At 38.2% G+C, this 21116-nt stretch overlaps 9 protein-coding genes and 1 non-coding gene across 10 annotated transcripts; 6 read left to right on the plus strand and 4 right to left on the minus strand.

The window, feature by feature from the left end:
- Positions 1 to 212: 212 nt before the first annotated feature.
- On the plus strand, positions 213 to 1883 carry ade6 (phosphoribosylaminoimidazole carboxylase Ade6; the record flags this gene model as incomplete). Its single annotated transcript, XM_056179521.1, has 1 exon — positions 213 to 1883. The coding sequence occupies one exon, from the start codon at positions 213 to 215 to the stop codon at positions 1881 to 1883; it is 1671 nt and encodes a 556-aa protein (XP_056036365.1).
- A 238-nt stretch (positions 1884 to 2121) lies between these two features.
- vtc4 (vacuolar transporter chaperone (VTC) complex subunit) lies at positions 2122 to 4275 on the minus strand (the record flags this gene model as incomplete). Its single annotated transcript, XM_056179522.1, has 1 exon — positions 2122 to 4275. One exon carries the CDS (start codon positions 4273 to 4275, stop codon positions 2122 to 2124), a length of 2154 nt encoding a protein of 717 aa, XP_056036647.1.
- Positions 4276 to 5251: 976 nt separating this feature from the next.
- Positions 5252 to 5590, plus strand: rpl3402 (60S ribosomal protein L34; the record flags this gene model as incomplete). The annotated part of the gene is made up of 1 exon (XM_056179523.1): positions 5252 to 5590. The coding sequence occupies one exon, from the start codon at positions 5252 to 5254 to the stop codon at positions 5588 to 5590; it is 339 nt and encodes a 112-aa protein (XP_056036048.1).
- A 1253-nt stretch (positions 5591 to 6843) lies between these two features.
- phb2 (prohibitin Phb2) lies at positions 6844 to 7979 on the plus strand (the record flags this gene model as incomplete). Its single annotated transcript, XM_056179524.1, has 4 exons — positions 6844 to 7147; positions 7298 to 7564; positions 7635 to 7703; positions 7759 to 7979. 4 exons carry the CDS (start codon positions 6844 to 6846, stop codon positions 7977 to 7979), a joined length of 861 nt encoding a protein of 286 aa, XP_056036834.1.
- Positions 7980 to 8194: 215 nt separating this feature from the next.
- rqc2 (ribosome quality control complex subunit Rqc2) lies at positions 8195 to 11287 on the minus strand (the record flags this gene model as incomplete). Its single annotated transcript, XM_056179525.1, has 2 exons — positions 8195 to 11104; positions 11156 to 11287. The coding sequence occupies 2 exons, from the start codon at positions 11285 to 11287 to the stop codon at positions 8195 to 8197; spliced, it is 3042 nt and encodes a 1013-aa protein (XP_056036833.1).
- A 418-nt stretch (positions 11288 to 11705) lies between these two features.
- hst2 (histone deacetylase, Sirtuin family, NAD-dependent Hst2) lies at positions 11706 to 13018 on the plus strand (the record flags this gene model as incomplete). The annotated part of the gene is made up of 6 exons (XM_056179526.1): positions 11706 to 11787; positions 11848 to 11914; positions 11957 to 11989; positions 12050 to 12081; positions 12129 to 12373; positions 12416 to 13018. The coding sequence occupies 6 exons, from the start codon at positions 11706 to 11708 to the stop codon at positions 13016 to 13018; spliced, it is 1062 nt and encodes a 353-aa protein (XP_056036832.1).
- A 496-nt stretch (positions 13019 to 13514) lies between these two features.
- Positions 13515 to 16865, minus strand: gdh2 (NAD-dependent glutamate dehydrogenase Gdh2; the record flags this gene model as incomplete). Its single annotated transcript, XM_056179527.1, has 1 exon — positions 13515 to 16865. The coding sequence occupies one exon, from the start codon at positions 16863 to 16865 to the stop codon at positions 13515 to 13517; it is 3351 nt and encodes a 1116-aa protein (XP_056036831.1).
- A 1607-nt stretch (positions 16866 to 18472) lies between these two features.
- Positions 18473 to 18587, plus strand: SOMG_10020. The gene has a single exon (XR_008803553.1). It is a non-coding gene; the product is annotated as a 5S ribosomal RNA (ribosomal RNA).
- A 434-nt stretch (positions 18588 to 19021) lies between these two features.
- Positions 19022 to 19453, minus strand: SOMG_00734 (hsp16-like protein; the record flags this gene model as incomplete). Its single annotated transcript, XM_056179528.1, has 1 exon — positions 19022 to 19453. The coding sequence occupies one exon, from the start codon at positions 19451 to 19453 to the stop codon at positions 19022 to 19024; it is 432 nt and encodes a 143-aa protein (XP_056036830.1).
- Positions 19454 to 20655: 1202 nt separating this feature from the next.
- On the plus strand, positions 20656 to 20880 carry SOMG_00735 (uncharacterized protein; the record flags this gene model as incomplete). The annotated part of the gene is made up of 2 exons (XM_056179529.1): positions 20656 to 20787; positions 20821 to 20880. The coding sequence occupies 2 exons, from the start codon at positions 20656 to 20658 to the stop codon at positions 20878 to 20880; spliced, it is 192 nt and encodes a 63-aa protein (XP_056036829.1).
- Positions 20881 to 21116: the final 236 nt, after the last annotated feature.

The raw sequence follows: 21116 nt of genomic DNA on the forward strand, positions 1-21116 counted from the left end.
AATTCCGTAATCGTTCGTTAAACACAAAAGTGAGACTCAACACATTACACTACCAGACTTTAAAATAAATACCGTAAATTAGTTAAGATATGTTTTGCAGCGCTTCTGTATCTTTGTTTCATCATGCCCATGCGAATTGATAGATTAGGAGTTTTTTCATTCATCTTCAGCCTAGTAGAATTACTGGGACGAACATTTGACGAAAAGACGTTATGGATTCTTCTTCTGTGGTAGGAATTTTAGGAGGTGGTCAGTTAGGCCGAATGATGTTAGAGGCTGCTCATCGTTTAAATATTCGTTGTGTCGTAGTTGACGCTCCAAACTGCCCAGCAAAACAGATTGACGGTGGTCGTGATCATATTGATGCTTCTTTCCGTGATGAAAATGCGATCGCAGAACTTGCCAAAAAATGTACAGTAGTCACCACTGAAATTGAGCACATCAACACCAATGCTCTGGAGTCTATCTCGTCTACCGTCTCTGTAGAGCCTGCTTATTCTACTTTAAGATGCATTCAAGACAAGTACTTACAGAAACAGCATCTTCAAACATTCCATGTTGCTTTACCCGAGTTTTGGGATGCTCCTAATCAAGCTGCAGTTGAGACTGCCGGACAAAAGGTTGGTTATCCGTTTGTTCTTAAGAGCAAGACTCTCGCTTATGATGGAAGAGGAAACTACGTTGTTCGTCAACCCCAAGAGATTCCTGAGGGTATTAAGGCATTAGGAGATCGCCCTCTGTATGTCGAAAAATTCGTTCCTTTCTCAATGGAGATCGCCGTAATGGTGGTTCGTACTTTAGATGGTAACGTCTATGCTTACCCTACTACGGAAACTATACAAAAAGACAACATTTGTCATTTGGTTTACGCTCCCGCCCGTCTCCCTCATCATCTTCAAAAGCGTGCCCAAACCCTTGCCATGGATGCTGTTCGTACCTTCAAGGGTGCTGGCATTTATGGTGTAGAAATGTTCGTACTACAAGATGGAGAAACTGTCTTGTTGAACGAAATTGCCCCTCGTCCTCATAATTCTGGCCATTATACAATCGAAGCCTGTCCTACTTCCCAGTTTGAAGCACATATCCGCGCAATTACAGGTCTCCCTTTCACCGAAGCCAACACCCGTTTAAGTACTGCAACTACACATGCTCTTATGGTAAACTTGCTTGGTGGTGAAGACCCCAACTACGTTTTTCGAATTGCAAAGCGCTCTCTTTTAATACCCGGTGCTACTTTGCACTTGTACGGAAAAGGTGAATCCAGAAAAGGAAGAAAGATGGGTCATATTACCATTGTTGCCGACTCTTCTCAAGAATGCGAACGCAGATACGAAATGTTGATAGAGGAAGAAGAAAAGGCTCAGGCTCCCTCCGAGCCTCCCATGGTTGGAATTATCATGGGTTCCGATTCTGATTTGTCTAAAATGAAGGATGCTGCTATTATCTTGGATCAATTTAAAGTCCCCTATGAAGTAACTATTGTGTCTGCTCATCGCACCCCTGAACGAATGGTCACCTACGCTCGTTCTGCTGCTTCCCGTGGTCTTCGAGCTATTATAGCAGGCGCTGGAGGTGCTGCTCATTTGCCCGGTATGGTTGCAGCAATGACTCCTTTACCTGTAATTGGTGTTCCTGTTAAAGGAAGCTCTTTAGATGGTGTTGATTCTCTCCATTCCATCGTTCAAATGCCACGAGGCGTGCCTGTTGCCACTGTTGCTATCAACAACAGCACGAACGCCGGTCTTCTGGCTTGCCGTATATTGGCATCTTTTCGCCCTGATTTGTTGCACGCTTTGGAAGAATATATGGATAATATGCGTGATGTAGTGCTTGAAAAAGCCGACCGCTTAGAGCAAAGTGGGTGGAAAAATTACACAGTATAAATTTAATGTAGTCTGTGACGATATGGATTTAACTTTGCTGTTCCTCATTGTATATACCCATTATTTCGCATCATTCCCTTTTTGCTACAATTTCTGATTTAATTCTATTTTAATATAATTTTTGGGTTTTGCTCTTTCTACTGTAAACAAGATATTATGCTCAGTTATTTGTGTGATGTGTCTATATAAATTAGAAGTTCATTATTGAAAAATTATTAGACATCGTCAGGTCACGTAGTTAGGCTTTGAAATTAAAAACAATGTTGGCGACGATTGCAATTGTAGTTATACCGCAAACAACAGTTGGACCAAATCGATCATCGTATCGCACAGCATTGTGCTTAGCAATATTAACAGCTCGCCATAAATACAAAAGGGTGGTATAAATAATAGCAGACAAGGCAACGAGAGTAAAACAGGATGCTGCTAGTATACCTGCACGAGTATGAGAAAAATTAAACAAGGCAATGCCAATGGAACCCATCAAAATTGAATAACGCAAATAATCCAAATAGGTACGCTCTAAAGCGAAATATGTTTTTGGTTCCACACGAACAGGAACATATATTCTTTTGCCAGGAGGAGCTGTAAAATTCTGCTCATACAATATTGAAGGCTCGTTTGATTCTTCAAACTTTGGAACGGTTTCTAGAAAGAAACTATCCTTTATAGCTTTTAGTTTTGTAGTGATTAAGGAAATAAAAGAATCATGATCTCTTCGTTCACCTCTGCTTAATAAGGAAGTGCGTTCATCTAAGTCATCAAATTGATCATGAGCACGGTGGAGATTTTCATTTCTTCTGACAGTAGATGATGACGGTATACGCGCTTCTTCATCTAAGACATTACTCGATTGTGTGTTCTCGTTATCAGATACATGCTGGGATGCCGAAGAACTAGGAACATCGCTTAAACTCTTCACGGGACGAACGGTATTATTAGCAGGCTTTCTAATATCTGTTGACATTTGTGGAAACCAGTAAGGAAGCATATCAATACGATCATAAAATAGGCTAGAAACACCATGGATAAACTTAGAAAATTTAGGCACTGCTTCAACGAGATGACTGTTTACCAAATTATTTACCCATTCGGGGGGATCCTGGCCAAACTGGGTCTGAAGTTTTACTTCTAGAATAGCATAAGGAAAGCGCACCACATCTTCATCGGGAATTTGATTAAAGGGGTAGTCAATTCCGATGTCCATACGGCGCCAATTGTTTCCAGCACGATTTGGACCATCTTCTCGAACCAATGCCAAATTAGAGTCCAAGGAGATACGAACACGAGCATCACCTGGCAGTTGGAATGCAGTTCTTTCATAGAAACTTCGAACGTATGGCTTCATTCCTTTACTTATAACAGTATACTGAACTTCCTTTGCCAGCCGTTCCAGATTTTCAATTTCAGAGATTGGTTTTTTCCCTTCTTTTCGCATTTTCGTAAAGGCTTCTTTAACGGTGTAATCACCGCGTAAAAAGGCGTTAACGTTTTTTTCCTTTAACGGAAATCTGGCCTTTACACTTTTTTCTCCGGTCCAATCTTCACGATGAGTTTTGCGCTCAACGAAAATGTTGTTGTTTTCCATACTGCCATACCAACGAAGACGTATAGCTTCCGCACCTTCGTGCTTTTCAAGGCGACCAAGATAAAACTCTAGATCGTCGTTGTCGTAATAAATACTTGAAATAGCAGAATCTTCACGGGTGAACTCTTTATTGGGATTGAAGACCAAAACAGGCAAATGCTTGAGAATATAAAGTTTTAGCTCTGTTACGTTGGAAGGGTGAACCCAGTACTTCGTAGTTTGACGAACAAAATTCTGTTGAGTACCGCCAGCTGCATTATCGCCCCTAATGGGGCTGCCACGAGTACGAATGAAATCGTACAGTCGACTAAGCTTTACTATTAAAAGATCATATTGTTCTTTGTAAAAAGGACGGGCATTCAAACGAACGGCAAAAACAGGCTTTAGTGACCAAGAGGTATGCTTATCATGTTTCTTAACGATTTTGTAAAAAGCAGTGTAATTGAGTTCACAAAACTTCGCCAAATCATGCACCGTTGCCATAATGTCCGTAAGTTCAGTTTCCAAAGTCATGAAATCAGCATCCGTTGGAGGAGCATCGCTATTAAGACGACTAACAGCATCCGAAGTTTGTTCCTCACAGAAGCGGATGCGTTCCAGTGTCTCTTCTGATTTCGCCTTTTGAAAAGAAAAAACTTTGTCGAGCTCTTTTTCTAGTAATTCAACAAAGTCGGACTCATCCTCTTCGGACCAGCCTCCATCATCATTTCTCTTTTTAATTTCTTTCTTTAGTTTGTCATAGTTTACGTATGAGTATTGATATTCCCGTACTAGCGTTTCTTTCAGCAATTGGCCAAACTTCATCTTTTTCGCTCAAGTCAACAACAAAAACAGATAGTGTTTCAAAACAAGGAAAAGCAGAGAAAAAGGTTGCTTTTTAGTGTCAACACCTAAAGAAATAAAATGGAATTGTGATTCCAACAAGCTTTAACTGATAAGGTATACAAATCTGCAAGCAATGAATTCGTTGACTTCAGTTTATTAATGCAATCAGAGTACCAACAGCCTCCTATACAAATAAAATCTTTGAAGGGAAGTTGCTAATCCAAGAAACGAATGCTATACAAACGATAAAAAAAGCCAAAAAAACCAGGTCGATAGGTCTTTAAAGCTCCTAATATTCAAATTTACCTCTAAAGTACCTATTTTACGTCCAAAAAAGAGTTGGTTCTGAGCAACCTCAAATCGTAGTGAATTGGTGGTTGATAGTATACCAGTTCACACACTTGATGCAAGTAGTGAATCATTAGTTCACGGTTGGTAGCAAACCATTCAGGAACGGAAATTCTACTTTTATTTTAAAATACAATCCTTTTTTAATTTATTCTTCATTTCATATTGATTTTAACAGAAGTAAACAAATACAAATTTTGATTCTCTTCTATATAAGGAGGAATCCATTTACAGAACTGTAAGCTTCCTTAAAACAGGTTACCAGCGTGTCAATAGCTGCGGTATATTTGGTTAAAGAAACGCAACGTAAATCGAATTGAGAACGATGAAGCAGTCACAGCCCGAAATGTTGAGGATGACAAACTCAACCAGAAAAGAAAACTGACCCCAAGTTTTTTGCCTTATTTTTTTGAGGAAAATAATTGATAAAAAACGGTTCCTTTGAAACCCCTTGAATACTTGTTGACAGAACGGTAAAAAAGGGACGAATTGGAGATTATTGAGATTTATAGGACACCTTTATTGTTGAAAAATTAAAGTGCTTAACCCCATTTCAATTCAAGTAAATTTGGAAATCACGTAAATAACAAAAGACTTACCAAACAAAATGGCCCAAAGAGTTACTTATCGTCGTCGTTTGGCCTACAACACTCGTAGCAATAAAACCAGAATTATCAAGACTCCTGGAAATAAAGTGCGCTACTTGCACATTAAAAAATTAGGAACCATTCCTCGATGTGGTGATACTGGTGTTCCCTTGCAAGGTATTCCTGCTTTACGTCCCCGTGAGTTTGCTCGTCTTTCCCACAACAAAAAAACCGTCCAGCGTGCTTATGGTGGTAATTTAAGTGCCAATGCTGTGAAAGACCGCATTGTTCGTGCCTTTTTGATCGAGGAACAAAAGATCGTTAAGCAAAAATTGAAGCAATTGGGCGATAAGAAGTAAAGGACAACACCTGCAATCCTCTGTCGTACATGGCCGTTTTCTTCATTACATACGTGGTTACCCGTCGTCAGCGTGGAACGAGGTTGATAGGAATAGGAGTTTTGGTTAATGAACTGCAATCTGGGAGAAGCAAGGTAAACACGGCTGACCTGTTTAAGAAAATTAATGGCTATTTGGCTTGTATTTTTATGTATTCTATTTCTGTTGACAGTATTCAATGAATCATTTTTTATTACTTATTCACTCCATTCTTCTGAAGAACACTATGTGCAATTGTGTTGTCCCATGTAAAATGATCTAGCAACAATCGTAGTCACGTATCATTTCAAAGTCCCATTTTAATCATGATCAAGGAAATAAGTTTATGTATTTCATATGGAATATCTGCTTCGCAGCGCAATGCCTTCAAAATGCTAAAGAGCAATAAAGAAAGCGTCTTATACGAGGTCTGAACATTCCATTCATCTACAAATTTATTCTACATCTATCACTCTTGCTAGTCGACTGTACAAAAGCATCTTCCATTACATTTATTCACACAAATTTAGAGCAGCACTGCCAAGTAACATGCTAATATGATATTTCCCATGAAAAGGCAGTAATTTGTGGCATGCTACCTGTATATCATGCTGTTAAATTAGTATGATACGATGAAAACAACTGTAAATAAACAAAGGACGTTCAGAAGAGAATAAAAAGGAATAGAAAAAATAACTGCATAAACAAAAATTCAAAGAGAGCCGTTTCAGAGTTATTTATTCGTGTGGTATTTCAAAAGCATATTCTCCGACCTTTGTTTGGCCAACACGCTGCTGCATTCATTTCCGCCCTTTCTTGACTAAACCGTTATCACAGGTTTTTCACTTCTATTTTGTAACTCTTCCAGAGAAACCCAAAGTCATTCGTAGACGAGCCGATCTTCATAAGTTATACCATGACTTATCCCCTCTTGCCGTTGAATTACCGGATTTCTTCCCGTAAAAGATTTGATGAAGCCAATCTCAACCAGCTTTCTTTCTTTCTCTTCCACTTTCCATCCATGTCTTTCTCAAAGCTACACCTATGTCTTGTAAAGTCTACTATGTATTGATATAGGACTGGATTTTCGGACTCGTTATATTACTATACCTAATATACTGAGCACAAATAACCACCATAGCTTTGCATAGTGAACCTGTACGTAGCCCAAGGAGGGTGTATAAAGCAAACGTAGCAGCAAGTCCGATGCAACTGCCAAACAGGGAATTTCAAAGATGAATCGTCAAAAACCTTTTCAGCAAATGAATGAGATTATTAAGCGTGGAATGCCTAAGGGAAAAAACGCTTTCACGGGAACTGGCCTAATTCTGGCTCTGGGTCTGGCTGGATTTGCCGTTCAAACTTCTCTATTCAACGTGGACGGTGGTCACCGTGTGATTAAATATAGTCGTGTTGGAGGTGTGAAGAACTTCATTTATCCTGAAGGAACGCATTTCCTCATTCCTTGGATCGAAACTCCTATTGATTACGATGTCCGTGCGAAACCCAGAAATGTCTCTTCTTTGACCGGTACAAAAGGTACGTAGAATATTGATGGCTTATTTAAATTCGTAATGCTCGATTTCTTGAGAATTTTTCCCAAATTTGGCTTATCTATTTTACGGAAAGATTCTTCTATTTATCGCTGCTTGCCTGGTAAAAGCTCGTTGCTAACTTTTTGTTTTCTAGATCTTCAAATGGTTAACATCAACTGCCGTGTTCTTTCTCGTCCTGTCGTTGAGGCTTTACCCAAAATTTACCGGACCTTAGGTGGAGATTACGACGAGCGAGTCTTACCATCCATCGTCAATGAGGTTTTGAAAAGCGTTGTTGCACAATTTAATGCCAGTCAATTGATTACTCAACGTGAACGTGTATCTCGATTGGTTCGTGAAAACTTAATGAAGCGTGCTGCTAGATTTAATATTCTTTTGGACGATGTCTCTTTGACACATGGTAAGTTACCTTCTTTAAATAAACATATTTCATGTGCTTTATATAATTAATTCTAACTGCTCAATTCTAGTTCAATTTTCCCCTGAGTTTACAGCAGCCGTAGAGGCTAAACAAATTGCTCAGCAGGATGCACAAAGAGGTATGTACATTTTTTTTGGTAATTTTTGAAAGTGCAATAACTAATCATCTTATAGCTACCTTCTACGTTGACCATGCTCGCATGGAGAAGCAAGGATTTATTGTTCGTGCTCAAGGTGAGGGTAGAGCAGCCCAATTGATTGGTGATGCCATAAAAAATAAGCCTGGCTTTGTTGAACTTCGTAGACTGGAAACAGCTAGAGAAATTGCAACTATTCTTTCCAAGAGTAATAACAAGGTTATGCTGAGCGCTAGCACCCTTTTACTGGATAACTAGTAATCGGAATTGTTTTTAATGTCTCTCCACTCTTTTCCACATGCGAGTTTCTATAGTTCTATTATAATTTTATAGTTTTGAATCCATTGTTTATGCTTCTCTTCCTTTTTTCCATCATGTAGAACAAAAAGTTTTTAATTTAACACTATCGACACTATTATCATCATGAAAATTAAAAGAAACAAAAACTAAACGTACGAAATAACTCATAATGTCTATTTTTTGGATTTCTTTGAATTGGTGCTAGACCCAAAAACAACCCGCAGTCGGTTAACACTAAATGGCGCAACAATTTCTCCATCTTTCAGGTTTTCCAAAATTTTCACTTCATTGGAAGAAGGTTTTCCAAGAGTTTTTGTGAAGTGAGCAATTGATTCTCGAGCGGATTTACCAACTTTTCCGGATCCGGGAGTAACTTTCACTTTAAGATTAAATTTGGCCATCGTACTATAAGGAGCAAACGTGGGTACTGCATTGATAATAACATCTTCAGTATCTGGGCTGGGTGTCAAAGCATCGCGAGCATATAGCATTTCTTCGTACAAGTCCTGAGTCATATCTTCACGTTCGATTTTAGTTTCCTTCACCTTTCTCTCGGATCTTTGAGGCTTTAATGCCGACATATCCTCCTCATTAGGTGTAGCCTCTTTAATTTCTTGAGATTTATTCTCAGGACCCTTATCAGCATCCACAGTCTTCGATTCGCTCTCTTCTTTTTGGGTTTCCAATTCCTCCTTCTCGACTTTAGGTTCTGGCGGTGATGGTATTTCATTCGATTTCTTCTTCTTCTTTTGTTTCAAGATAGCTAGAATCGCTTGGGGATCCGATGCGTCTTCAATGGAGACTGGTTTCTTAGATGATTCCTCCAATGCAGTTTGTTTCCTTTGCTTACGAGCTTCCCTTCTCTCCTTTGCGGGGGGCTTCTTGGCTGTTATAGGTTTGGAACCTTTTTTACCTCTTTTTTCACTTACAATATGGACATCATGATCAAATACACTTTGTGATTTCGAACTTTTGGACGCTCCTTCAATTAAAGTATCTTTAAGTTCCGGTCTATCTGGAACCAAGACTTCTCTTGGTTGAGAGCTCTTGGCTTCAACCTCATCAATTTTAAGTTCGGATATTTTTTGTTCGGTATTTTGTAGCTCTGATTCGATACGTTTTTGGCAATGGCGTTCAGTGCTTTGTTCGTCCAATAGCCACAATATGCCATAACCCATAGTAAGCACATTTGGAGGTAAGTAGTTTTTAGAACCTCGAATGGCAAAACTGCCTGCTGGAAGAACATCACCCGCATATCCTGTTTTCGAGACTTGATCAATATGAACCCACCAAGCGCTGATAACTGTCTTCGAGTCCCAAGCCTTTGAAGAGGCCAATGCCAATGAACCTGCTTGTTGCATGGTGTTTGGCGGTAAAGGATCATTTGCGTTTCGATTTTTAACAATAACTATGGAAGACTTTGGTAAATCAGCGCATACAAAGATATCACCTTTGTTACAATACTTTGTAAACAGTAATTCATTTTGTTGAGCATCGCGCCCTCCAAGGACCAAGTATCCTTCAGAAGAGAAAAACCAATGAAACTTCTCAAAGAAAAATGCTTTCCTTGTTGGAAGGATTCTTTGGTGTTCAGCATTTGTTGAACGCTTCAAGTCTTGGTCAATTCTTTTTTGCGTATTTTTTAAAGCTTTTGAAGCAGCTTCCAAAGTTTTCGTTTCTTTGACTATGGCTTCTCGACGCTTCTCGTATTGCCTACGAGCATTAGCATAAGCACCTAGTGACAAGTCTATTTCGACAACAACGTTTGAGGCTTCTTGTTTGGGCTTTTTAAAGGAATCTGTCTCTGACTCATCTTCGTCCGAAAGGTCATAATCATCATCTGCAGGTTCTGATGATACAATGGGATTTGGAAGCATGATATTTACCGCATTATTTTTTAGTTTGAGAGGAAGGGCTATGCAAGCAACAACGGGACTGCGCCGTTTTTGAACTTGAATGAGTTTTTCGATATCTAACCAATCCATTCCTTGATTTAAGAGATTGTTTATATACGAAGCAATAGCTTCTACCAACTCTGAGTTTGTTTCGATAGCCTCAGCCTTCAAGGACGAGAGTTGCTGGACTTCTTGTAAGTTTTTAATCTTCTGTTCTTGGTCATCTTTTGCTGAATGAATTCGGCGTTCAGCAGTCATAACACGGTCATGAGCTCTTTTTTCCATTTTTTGCGTCTCTATAGAGGAAAAAAATTCATCAACGCATTCATTATACGAATGGAACTCGCTACAAACACGATTTGCTTGCACCAATTGTAAGGGCTTAAAAGGATGGAAGTCTTCGTACATGAGCATATCCTTCTTTTCTTCGTTGTTAGAAGTAGAGGGATCAGCAAGGATGTTTTGCTGAGTGGAAAATATGTAGCCCTTAACAGGTGGTTTTACCATAGAAGACAGAATACCATCCGCTGCTTGAAAAGCGGAGAGCAACTCTCTCTTTTTGTCTTCATCGGCACTTAACTGATCAGCTGGGAGTAAAGGATCTAAATTTGATTGTCGGATACAATGCTCTACCAATGCATTACCATACTCTCCCAGACGAACTGTCAAGGCTTTACGAAGGGTAATGGGTTTTGGCTGTTTGCCGTTTGGTTTTTGGGAAGCGGCCATTTTCTCAGCCTTGGATTTTCCAGCTACGTCTTCCAATAGTTGTGTCAATTTTTCGAATGTCATCTGAGGCATTTTTTGCTGGTTACCCATGTTGTGCGTTAACCGGCTTTGATCCAGATTATAATGTTGACCAACAGCATAAACTTGGTTCTTATCAAATGTAACAACGCGTAACAAACTCAAAATTTTATGAGAACCATCGAGTAATAAGACGTTTCCGGCTGCGAAAAACTCACAGACAAGGTAGTATGTCCATGAAGGATCTTGATCGTTTTCACCTCCACCAAATGTAAACACGAGTACACGATCGGTATCCAGTTGTGACACATTAGTTAGCCTTCTGGATTTGATATGTTTACGTAGTTTTGAGACGAATCCAGAAAGTTGGGCATTTTCACGTTGGAACTTTGTCAAGTGAACACGAAATCCACTTTCAATGACCAGTGAGTATTTCTTGTCCTAATTACAATTCTGTTAGTATGTTTAGTAATTCTCTAATTGTTTAACTACCTGTTTTCCAAACTTCAATAAGAATGAACGCGGGTTCAAGTCATGAATATTGTTTAAACGGCAACCAATAATTTCCTCTCGCAATTCTGCACCAATTGCGGTGATATCTAAAGCTGAGAACCTTTGTTTCATCTAAGTTATCGTGTATTTACCGCCTGGTAATACTGTATATTGGTAATGTAGTTGGTAATGTTTAAGACGTAAACATGCACAGAAAGCAACAGGATAGCGAAGTCTACTTTCATCTGTTAAGACTTTTATCGAAAACTAAGGAAAACTTACGAAAATTATTACGTTTAATTTCTGTGACGTAGTGTAGTGTCGTGGTCATCGCTAAACACTGCCATAAGCTTATTCTTTCAAGGATGCTATTTTCAGCTTCTCTCGTAAACAAACTAGAAACACCAAAAAGAGGAAGAATAGCAGCGAGCTTGGGTTCTTAACGTTCAATTGAAACAGTAATTAGAAGTTATTTCTTAATATACGCTTTTGGAAAACGGATTGGCATCTAAATTTGAAAAGAAAAAACAGACAAGCATTTTAGAAAAAAATGGGTTTGTCAACGAGATCTGTGCATGGAAATGCTCAAAAAAAATTGGAAAAAATTGCATCTCTCATAAAAGAAAATAAGGGTTTGTACATATTTTGAAGCGAATATGTTTTAAAAGCCATATGTTAACATCATGGGAAAGTGAACCAAATCTGTGTTATGGCAGGAGCAGGAATAAGTACGGCCGCTGGAATCCCTGATTTCCGAAGGTAATTACAAAGTCCATGTGTGGTAATAACTAACGAGTTTAGTCCGAAGACTGGTATCTATAATAACTTACAAAGGTAAGAAAACAACAACCTTTATTTTGGCTGTACGAAGAAGTTGTTATCTGACACTTTTAGATTCAATCTGCCTTACGCAGAGGCCGTATTTGGTATGCTTTATGGACTTTGCCAATGTAAATAGCTTCTAACTGAGTAGACCTTTCGTATTTTCAGAAAAACCCTCGTCCTTTTTACGAGTTGGCCTACGAGTTATTACCAGAAAAGTTTAGGCCGACATACACCCATTATTTTATTCGTTTGCTTCATGACAAAGGTTTGCTGAAAAGATGCTATACACAAAACATCGATACTTTGGAGAGATTGGCCGGTGTTCCCGAAGAGCTTTTAGTGGAAGCTCATGGCTCCTTTCAGTATAGCCGCTGTATAGAATGTTACGAAATGGTACGGGATAAACAAGATTGTATTCCAAGCTAAACTTTTTAGAGTGATACCGAATATGTACGATCGTGTATAAAACAAAAGCAAGTTCCCCAATGCGTACATTGTAAGGGCTTTGTCAAACCAATGATTACGTTTTATGGAGAAGGACTTCCTTCTCGATTTTTTGAAGAAATGGAAGATGATACGGAAAACTGTGATATGGCTCTCGTTCTTGGAACGAGCTTACTCGTCCATCCTTTCGCTGAATTGCCTGAAATTGTCCCCGACAAGTGTGAGCGAGTTTTGATCAATCGTGAAATTGCCGGTGATTTTGGAGAGCGAAAAAATGACATAATCGTATTAGGGGATTGTGAAACGCAAATTCGTTCTCTTTGTGAAATGCTGGGTTGGTCAGAAGAGTTAGACAAACTAGCATCACCGGATATTGATACTTTAGCAGAGGAAATTGCACAGCTTTCTGTCCAAAATAAAGCTAATAATTCTTCGAAGGACGAAGAAAAAAGCACAGAAGAACAAAAAGAAGAACCCTCCTCGTCTCCTGCTGAGCAGATTGCCGACCAAAACGAAACAAACGTAACTAGAGCTACCTCGGCCTCATCCTCTCCTAAAGAGGAGAAACCCGTCTCTCAAAGGAAGAACGATTAGAAATGATTTCATTTATGTGTACAGTCGGATTTCCACGTTTGTTTTGTATTATTTAATGTAAGATATTATGGGATTGGGTAGTCGGGAAGCTTATAACAAAATAAATTATGATTACTTCGAACTTACGGCGCCAAATTGTTCGTCCCTTCATAGGAATGTGTCTTGCAATTTACGAATTAGCACTCAAATCTGTAGGAACGTGCATTTTTGCATATAGTAACGACAACGAATTATGCACAATCAAGAATTATAGAAACCATCGTTCAAATGTTGTCGACTTTCATTTTCGCGCTACGAGTTTTAAACACGCTTGGTCTTCTCATTATTCTCACACTTCTCCCTTTTCTATTACTGTTGCTAAAAGATTATCTTTTTTTATTTTTTTTTAAAAAATAATATTTCAATGTAAGTATATTTTTTAAAAAAATAAAAAAAAAGGGACTAGTTAAAACAAAGTAGCTAGCTTTTTAGATTCTAAAGGTTGAATCGGTATACTTTATGTATCGATTTTGACTAATTCATTGGAAATAAAATCGAAAAATGCGAAAGGATCACCGGTAGTTGCATAGCGGTAAACGAAACGACTAGCCAGGTATTTTGAGAAAATAGCACGCAAGTACGCATCGGGCACTCTTTCAATTACTTGATCGATCCCAATCTTTCTCTGGAGAGTCTTGGGGATTGCTTTGGCAATAATAAATTCTCGGAATGATTTGTTGGACCATAATTTTTCATAGTTGTAGATCTCATTATCTAATTTGACAATCATTTCGGAAAGCTTACTACTCAAGCTGGTGAAAGTAAGCTTTTGCTTTTTATGGTTCTCCCAAAGACATTCAAACTCCAAGTCGGCATTTTTCTGAATAATTTCCTTCAATTCATTTACATATTCTCTGTAAAATTCTGGTTCTTTTCCATCATGCACGCACATGTTCTCTATGAAAGAGGCGTCGTCAAAAGATAAAGATGCTAAAACTTCAAGAGAGCTGGATGTCACACCACCCTTATTCGCAGACGCATCACGAATTACGACAACACCCGCTTTTTCTAAAACAGTCTTGGCATCTTGAGTTACGAAAAGATTAGCACCCTCCACCAAAAATTTGATTTTAGGTTTTCCATTTTCATTTAGTAGCTGATCAACATTGTTAATGTTTATAGCTCCTGGGCGTCCACCACAGGGAACAAAAACATCTGCTTTATAACGAAGATGAGCTGTGTTTCGGAAGGTAGTTCCATTGTTTACAACTTCGCCGTTGGGAAGTTTAACATTGTTGTCTCTGACTAGCACTTTGTACCCTTCCTTGCTAAGTTTAGATGCGTCAAAGTGATCAATCATGTTTCTTTCGTTGGCCAGGCGCAAAAGTTCTGATTTGTTCAGACCAGCAGGATCATAGAGAACACCACTTCCATCAATCACGGCAATGTAATTTTCGTTGGAAAGTTTAATTTCATTAGAACCCAAATCACCATCTGGACCGCCTGTTTGAATTTTGCTCAACTTGGTTGGGTCAAGATTCAATTTTCTGTAAATACCTTCCACGTAACGACGAACTGAAAGAGACGTCATTCCATATTTATCATGTGGAATGCCGCCCATATTAGGGCTTTTTCCTGTGAAGAAAGATTTCCACCAAGGAGCTTTACGATTACGTGCATGAATGGTGGCCCAATTTACCAATTCAGCAGTATTCTCATCAGGTCCCATAAATAATATCTCCTGTTTACCGCACTTGTCCACTATTTTCTCCTGTTCATTTGGAATCAATAAATCAATGATACTGTCAATATACTTTTGAAAAGCCAAAGCGGGTTTGTCTTGATACTTGGAATTCAAAAGAATAACACCTTTGGCACCTCCTTCCGGTATATCCTTATTCTTGAGCTTTTGTGTGTTCGCCAAATTATAGTTTTCATCAAATAGTCCACGAGCATTAAGATTGAGAGCCTCGGTATTTGCCGATTTAATTAGGCGTATTCCACCACGAGCAACATCTCTGAAGCGTAAATGGAAACCTCTAAATTCGTTACCGACGGACATTATCATAGCATACAATGGATCTTTAAATTGTGCTTGATCCAAAAATGAAGGGTCGAATCGGAAACTCAAAGCAACCTTTGTAGTTAGGAAAAAGTTAGTTTTTAATAAATGGGAATTAAACTTAACAAACATTTCCATGATAGTCGCATCGTCATCATTGACACATGTTTTTTGAATTGTTTCCACCAGTTTCTCGTTGGGTAATTCGACTAAAGATTGAGGGTCCAAGGATACCGATGAAACAGTCTTCGCACGATGTAGGCGTGGAGTAGATCCGGTCCCAATAGAATGTTGAAGGTAAAATTGATCGAACATCATGCGAACAAGATGAGGATATTGAACAATTGTATCGTGAATCTTCGTACGGGTGAAAGCAAGAACTGAAAGGCGACGCTTTATGGTGTCTAGGATCTCAACATGAAGATGATTTGAATGGTCAAGGATAGCTGACAAACTTGTATATTCACTGCCAAGCTTATTCATGACGTGTTCACAAAATACACGGACACAATGAGCGTAAGCTACCTCCTGGATGGATAATTTGGAGGAAGTAAACATAGAGTCTATATCAGTATGGGGCATGCAATATAACAAAGAAGCTTCCTTTGTGATTTGACCGAAAAGCTCCTCAATAGAGGCAGAACTGGCAGTATTCTTGAAGCTGTCAGACTTAAAATTGTAGCATATAATTGTGACACCATTGCTGAATTGTTCAATATAAGTTCGAAATGAGGACAAGCCGTAGTAGCGGAGCAAATTTGAGATAGAAGGGTAAAATCTCATAATGGATCCACGACGATAACCGATGACCAAACGGATTTCAGAACGTTGTTGATGTTTAAACACGCCAACGGCTGGACCGAACCGAGTTAATACTGTATCCATTATATTCTGATATGTTTGGATAGTATGTTCGGAGGCCTTTTCCAAAAACGTTTTGTCTGAAACGCAAGCGATTTTGGGAATTTTCTGATTGGAGGATAAGTTGTCAGAAGGGTCAACAAAATTACATTTGTTCACGAGAAAGGTAGAGATGTTTGAATTTTCAGTACTAGCACGGTCAATGTTGGCCGTAGAGGTAAATGATTCAATTCGAAAAGAGGGGGCATCATCATTTGGGTTATCCAAATAACGCTTAGAAATGGACTGTTCTATTTCATGAGACTTATCCAGTTCCATTTGTGTAACAGGAGCACTATCCATATAAATAGCAGAGTCCTCATTTTCGTTTTTGACGTGGATGTTGAGTTCTTCTCTTGCATGAGATGCACGAGCAGCAACTTTAGCAGCGTAAATAATTTCTATGTGTTCTGCAATCAATTCCATGGGTTCCATTTGGAAGTAATAGTCATCCAAGCATAGGTGATCATAAAAACGGTACACCTCGTCTTCAATGGACTCATCAGGGATTGATTTCCGTTCATTTCGGAGGCAGTCAATGACCTTGTTTTTCTGTTCTTCTTTTCCGGTAAATACATTAGGCTTATAACCAAAATATTCGGTATCTTTGTATTTCGGAAAGTTTCCTTGAGGATTCAGATCGGATAACTTGTTTCCAGAGCTACCTTTGACACTAAATTGTCTGGAATGATAAATTGGGTTCTTTTCACCACGACATCTTAATTCAGTCGAAAACGAGGCACATTGGAAGTTTCTTGTGCCTTTGTTCAAGAGAACATTTTTTTGAGATAGTAAAAGCGAGGAATAAATTCCTCGAGGATGCAGACAAAGATTAGCACCTGAAGTTATTCGACGAGGGAGAAACTTGGAGCCCTTTGGCGAAATTCGAAGGAATTGCGCCGCCATGAATTCAATCAAAAGAGAAAAAAATTCAGTAAAGGACTTTAATAGAGGCTGTGAATAATTAAATTAGAAACTTTGGGGGAGTATATGGCGCCAGTACAACAGAACACTGCAGTTATAAATATTTAGAATTTCGTTGAATTCATCAATTTTTTATAGGGATCACGCTTCCGTTTTCTTTTTCGAAGAGTATAAGGCTGATTGCGAACAGGTTCCAAACTGTGTACAATTTTTTTCAATGGTGACTTGTCGTAAATCTCACGTTTCAGTATATGGGATGACGTTTTAAACGAGATTGACTAGTATGAAACCAACTTTACGCTCTAACCAAGGATTTTATATAGAACTCAATAATAAACAGAGATAAGTGGTGTTGAGTATAGAGCTTCAAAATCTCATGGGCCGAATTATCCAGAATCAGACATAACTAAAACTTTCGGTAAATAAAGCCCGTTAGGTAGGAAAGACGAAAAGAAGAAAATGCAAGTGACATATCATATAAACAAATAAACCCCCAAAAAAAAAATAAAATAAAATAAAAAACCAGAATTTCCAACGATCAGGAAAGAAAGAAAGAAATGACAGTCTTCAGGTACACGAAAGAATCGTTTCTGGTCTTGCGGCTAGAAGATTTATTCCTATTTTCCCATAGTCTAAAATATAAGCCAATTTTCGATAGACCAGACACGAGTTCATCTTGTACTACTTTGGATAGTGGAACGCAACTAAGGATATCCCAAATAGCACATATAGTGGGCAAGCACGGATGGAAGACTGAACTTATATAGTTTTGATCCAACGCGTCGTCTCCGAGTTTAAGGAGATATTTATGTTTCACTGTACAGGTTTTTTGTTTAACGGCTAAAATATAGAAACCCAAATGCAAAAAAACTCACGTTCTCTAGAGACAATTGGTTACTAAAATAGATATGAATTCAAAGTTGAAAAGTACATCAATAGAACAACGAGTGTTCCCTTAAATTCAAAGTGCTATTTCTTCCTTAAACCACGCGTGAATACCATACTCATGTTTCGAAGGTTTTTCTTCACAGTAAACAAATATATCGGTCATTATTTACTTTAGTTTATGTTATCCATCAAATTCTTCAAGATTTATATTCATCTATGCTGTTTTGATTCCATTGACTACATTATGTACAATGATGCTGTTTGGTAAAAGGTAAGAAGAGGCTTACACACAATTAGGCATTTGACCATTCCTTGTCATAATAGATAAAGCATTCTATCGTAGAAGATAAATTAAACAATACAGTAGCAATGAAAAGTTACCTTCTCAAGACACTTACTCATGCTCTTAAACAGTATTTCTGAAAATAATGATTTTGTTTCTAACCGTGTACTATTTACTAACGTGACCCTTCCATTTCGGTAATAAAGAAACTAGAAAACCAGCAAGTTTGTCAAACATACAGAGAAAAGAGATGTATTTTACAGTATTAAGTATTTATTCGTAAAAATTGTACATATGAGGATTCTTAAAATTTAGGAAACGAATCAATTCGAAAAAATTGACATCAAAATCGGCGCTAATTTGTATGAATATGATGAATTATCGAAATAATATACATATTTTATAGTGACAGTTGTCTACGGCCATACCTAGGCGAAAACACCAGTTCCCGTCCGATCACTGCAGTTAAGCGTCTGAGGGCCTCGTTAGTACTATGGTTGGAGACAACATGGGAATCCGGGGTGCTGTAGGCTTCCTCTCACTTTTTTCTCCTTTTATTTGATTTCTTTCTTTTTTAACAAATCTCGCTATTAACATTTGTTTTATACCTAATAGTTGGGCTGAAATCGTAAATACAACTAGTTGCCCTTTTGGAGGACAATTAGAAAGGAGGCAAGAAATAAATAGGGTAGCCAAAACACTTGTCAAATGCACATAGTATTTAAGACTACATTGAAAAAGCGTTCATAGAATAGAGCCACAATTGTTTTACAATTCAGATTCTAGATTTCATAGCTTACATCGTTTTAATCATAGTACTACTTGATACAAACAATATTGAAATGAGTACCTTTTAAAGTTAATAAACTTTCATTACAACGCTATTCTATATTAAAAAGTCATTATGCCCTTGTAAATTCTCATCATAGTCATATCATCATAAACTCATTAACGTTAGCCCTTTAGCTTAATTAATGGCGATTTGCTTCTTGGAGCGGGATTGCTCAATCTTTGGCAAAAGAATACTCAAAATGCCATTGGAAAATTGAGCTTCAATACGATCGGAATCGATCCTGCTGGGGATGGAGATAGTTCGAGAGAAGGATCCAAAGCGACGCTCGGACCATCTGTGGTTTCCTCGATCTCCCTCGCTCTTGCGCTCATTCACGGATTTACCAGAAATCGTCAATTTTCCTTCGTCGTAATGAACTTGTACGTCTTGCTTTTTGACACCAGGAAGTTCAACATCCACTTCGACCGTATCTTTGCCTTCGTGAACATCGATGGCAGGTGACAAATCACCAACATGATTTTGGCGTTGAACGCGAGGGGAATAACTCAAAAAGTCAGAAAGACCGTCTTGAAATGGGTATAAATCGAAGAAAGGTTGAAGAGACATTGTAAATAGCGCTTGTTTTCACACTTGAAAATAAACTGAAAAAATTAACTCTTGTTCTTTTTTTGTCAATGTTGTCAAATCAACCCTACTTCACTCCTTTTTTATACCTGAACTACTGAAAACAACAAACATTCTATAAACGACCTAGTACTTTCCAGATTGTGATGACTTGCCACGATTGGGGTTCTTCCAGAGATTTCGAACTAGTTCCTTTCGCTTCTTTGTTCCTCGTTCTTTGATCCTTTTTATTAGTCTTAACTATCATTATAATTTTTGCTTTTGTTTTCATGGATAATCTGCATTTTTTTGGCTTGTAGCTTGGCTTGTTTACCATGTCAAATAGGTCGTTCTTTATATCTCTAGAAACTGATCTATGATGTTAAAAATTCCTCCTTTGTGCGATGAAAAGGAACAAACATTCTCGCGTATTTCCACTTTGTTTGCAATGTTACTTTCATTTTCATATGTCAGTTGCAAACCAGTGTGGAAAACAAGGCAGGTTGTTGTTTTTTTGTTTCAACGGTTCAATTCTTCAGCATTCAATCGAACGATATGATCGAAAACTAAAATAGTTCAACCAGGTCTAATATTTCAAACCCATTGTCAAGACAACTCTCCTGAAAGGACCTATCATTGCTCTTCTCGAGACCAAGCACAAAGTTTTTCAGCATCGTCCCATCGGTTTTGCACATATCAACTTCGTTAGATTCCTCCTTGTAGGCTGCATGATGAAAGGCATATAAGTAATATCCGTAACCCCATTTTTGTAAAGTGTCTTGCAAATTTGTACAGGAGACCACTGAATCAGATCAATGGAGTGGTGCCTAACCCTCTCAGACAACTTTTCTTTTAGATTACGAGAAATACAATGGATTTCAATACAATAGAGCTCTTTTCATAGTCTTTCAACTATGGCAACAACATTTTCGTTGAAGTATGTGGTAATCATTATATTCAATTGTTTCATTTATTGCAAACGAAAATCATACAAAAAAAAAAAAAAAAAAAAAGCGAAAACAACAACCAAGTCGAACGTTCCCTGGCTGAATAACTTTGACCTATCTCACCTGCATTGAATCAAACTTGGGCAGAGCCAAGAGCGTACCCATTTTAGACAGACGCTTTGCGAAACCTTGGAACATAGGATGTCTGTCCATACCGAAACCTAGTTTTCCGGGAAAAAAAGAAGAACTGATATCAATATGACCGAAAAGTCCCATGATTTCACCGAATCCAAGAAGGAAATGGAGTTTTACAACTCCGACGAAATAAAAGAAAAGAAAAACAAATCAGAAACAAATTTATGCTCAGATATGAAAAGTTCAAAATTGGATGTATGACCTTGAACGGTATGAAACATTTCCCAGGTGCGATGCAATGACTTTTCGGTTACTTCATTTGAGTTTCACTTCTACACTCGTTACTAAGACAGGGTGCGAGATGATGGCAAATTCGTTTGGCAACGTAATAAACAAATGTGGAGTTGTTTTGTAGACATGAGCAACGCGACCGATTATATACCGAGAAAGCTCAAGAGGTTTTTTAGTAGGAATCGAATATATTCTTTCCTCATCAAATCAAAAGTTAAATGGTCGGCTGTTAAGAAGTGACATATAGGACATCACCCACTCGGACAATTGCACATAGTACGCTTGCTTTACAT

This window comes from Schizosaccharomyces osmophilus, chromosome 1, assembly GCF_027921745.1.
Source record: "Schizosaccharomyces osmophilus chromosome 1, complete sequence".
Classification (NCBI taxonomy): domain Eukaryota; kingdom Fungi; phylum Ascomycota; class Schizosaccharomycetes; order Schizosaccharomycetales; family Schizosaccharomycetaceae; genus Schizosaccharomyces; species Schizosaccharomyces osmophilus.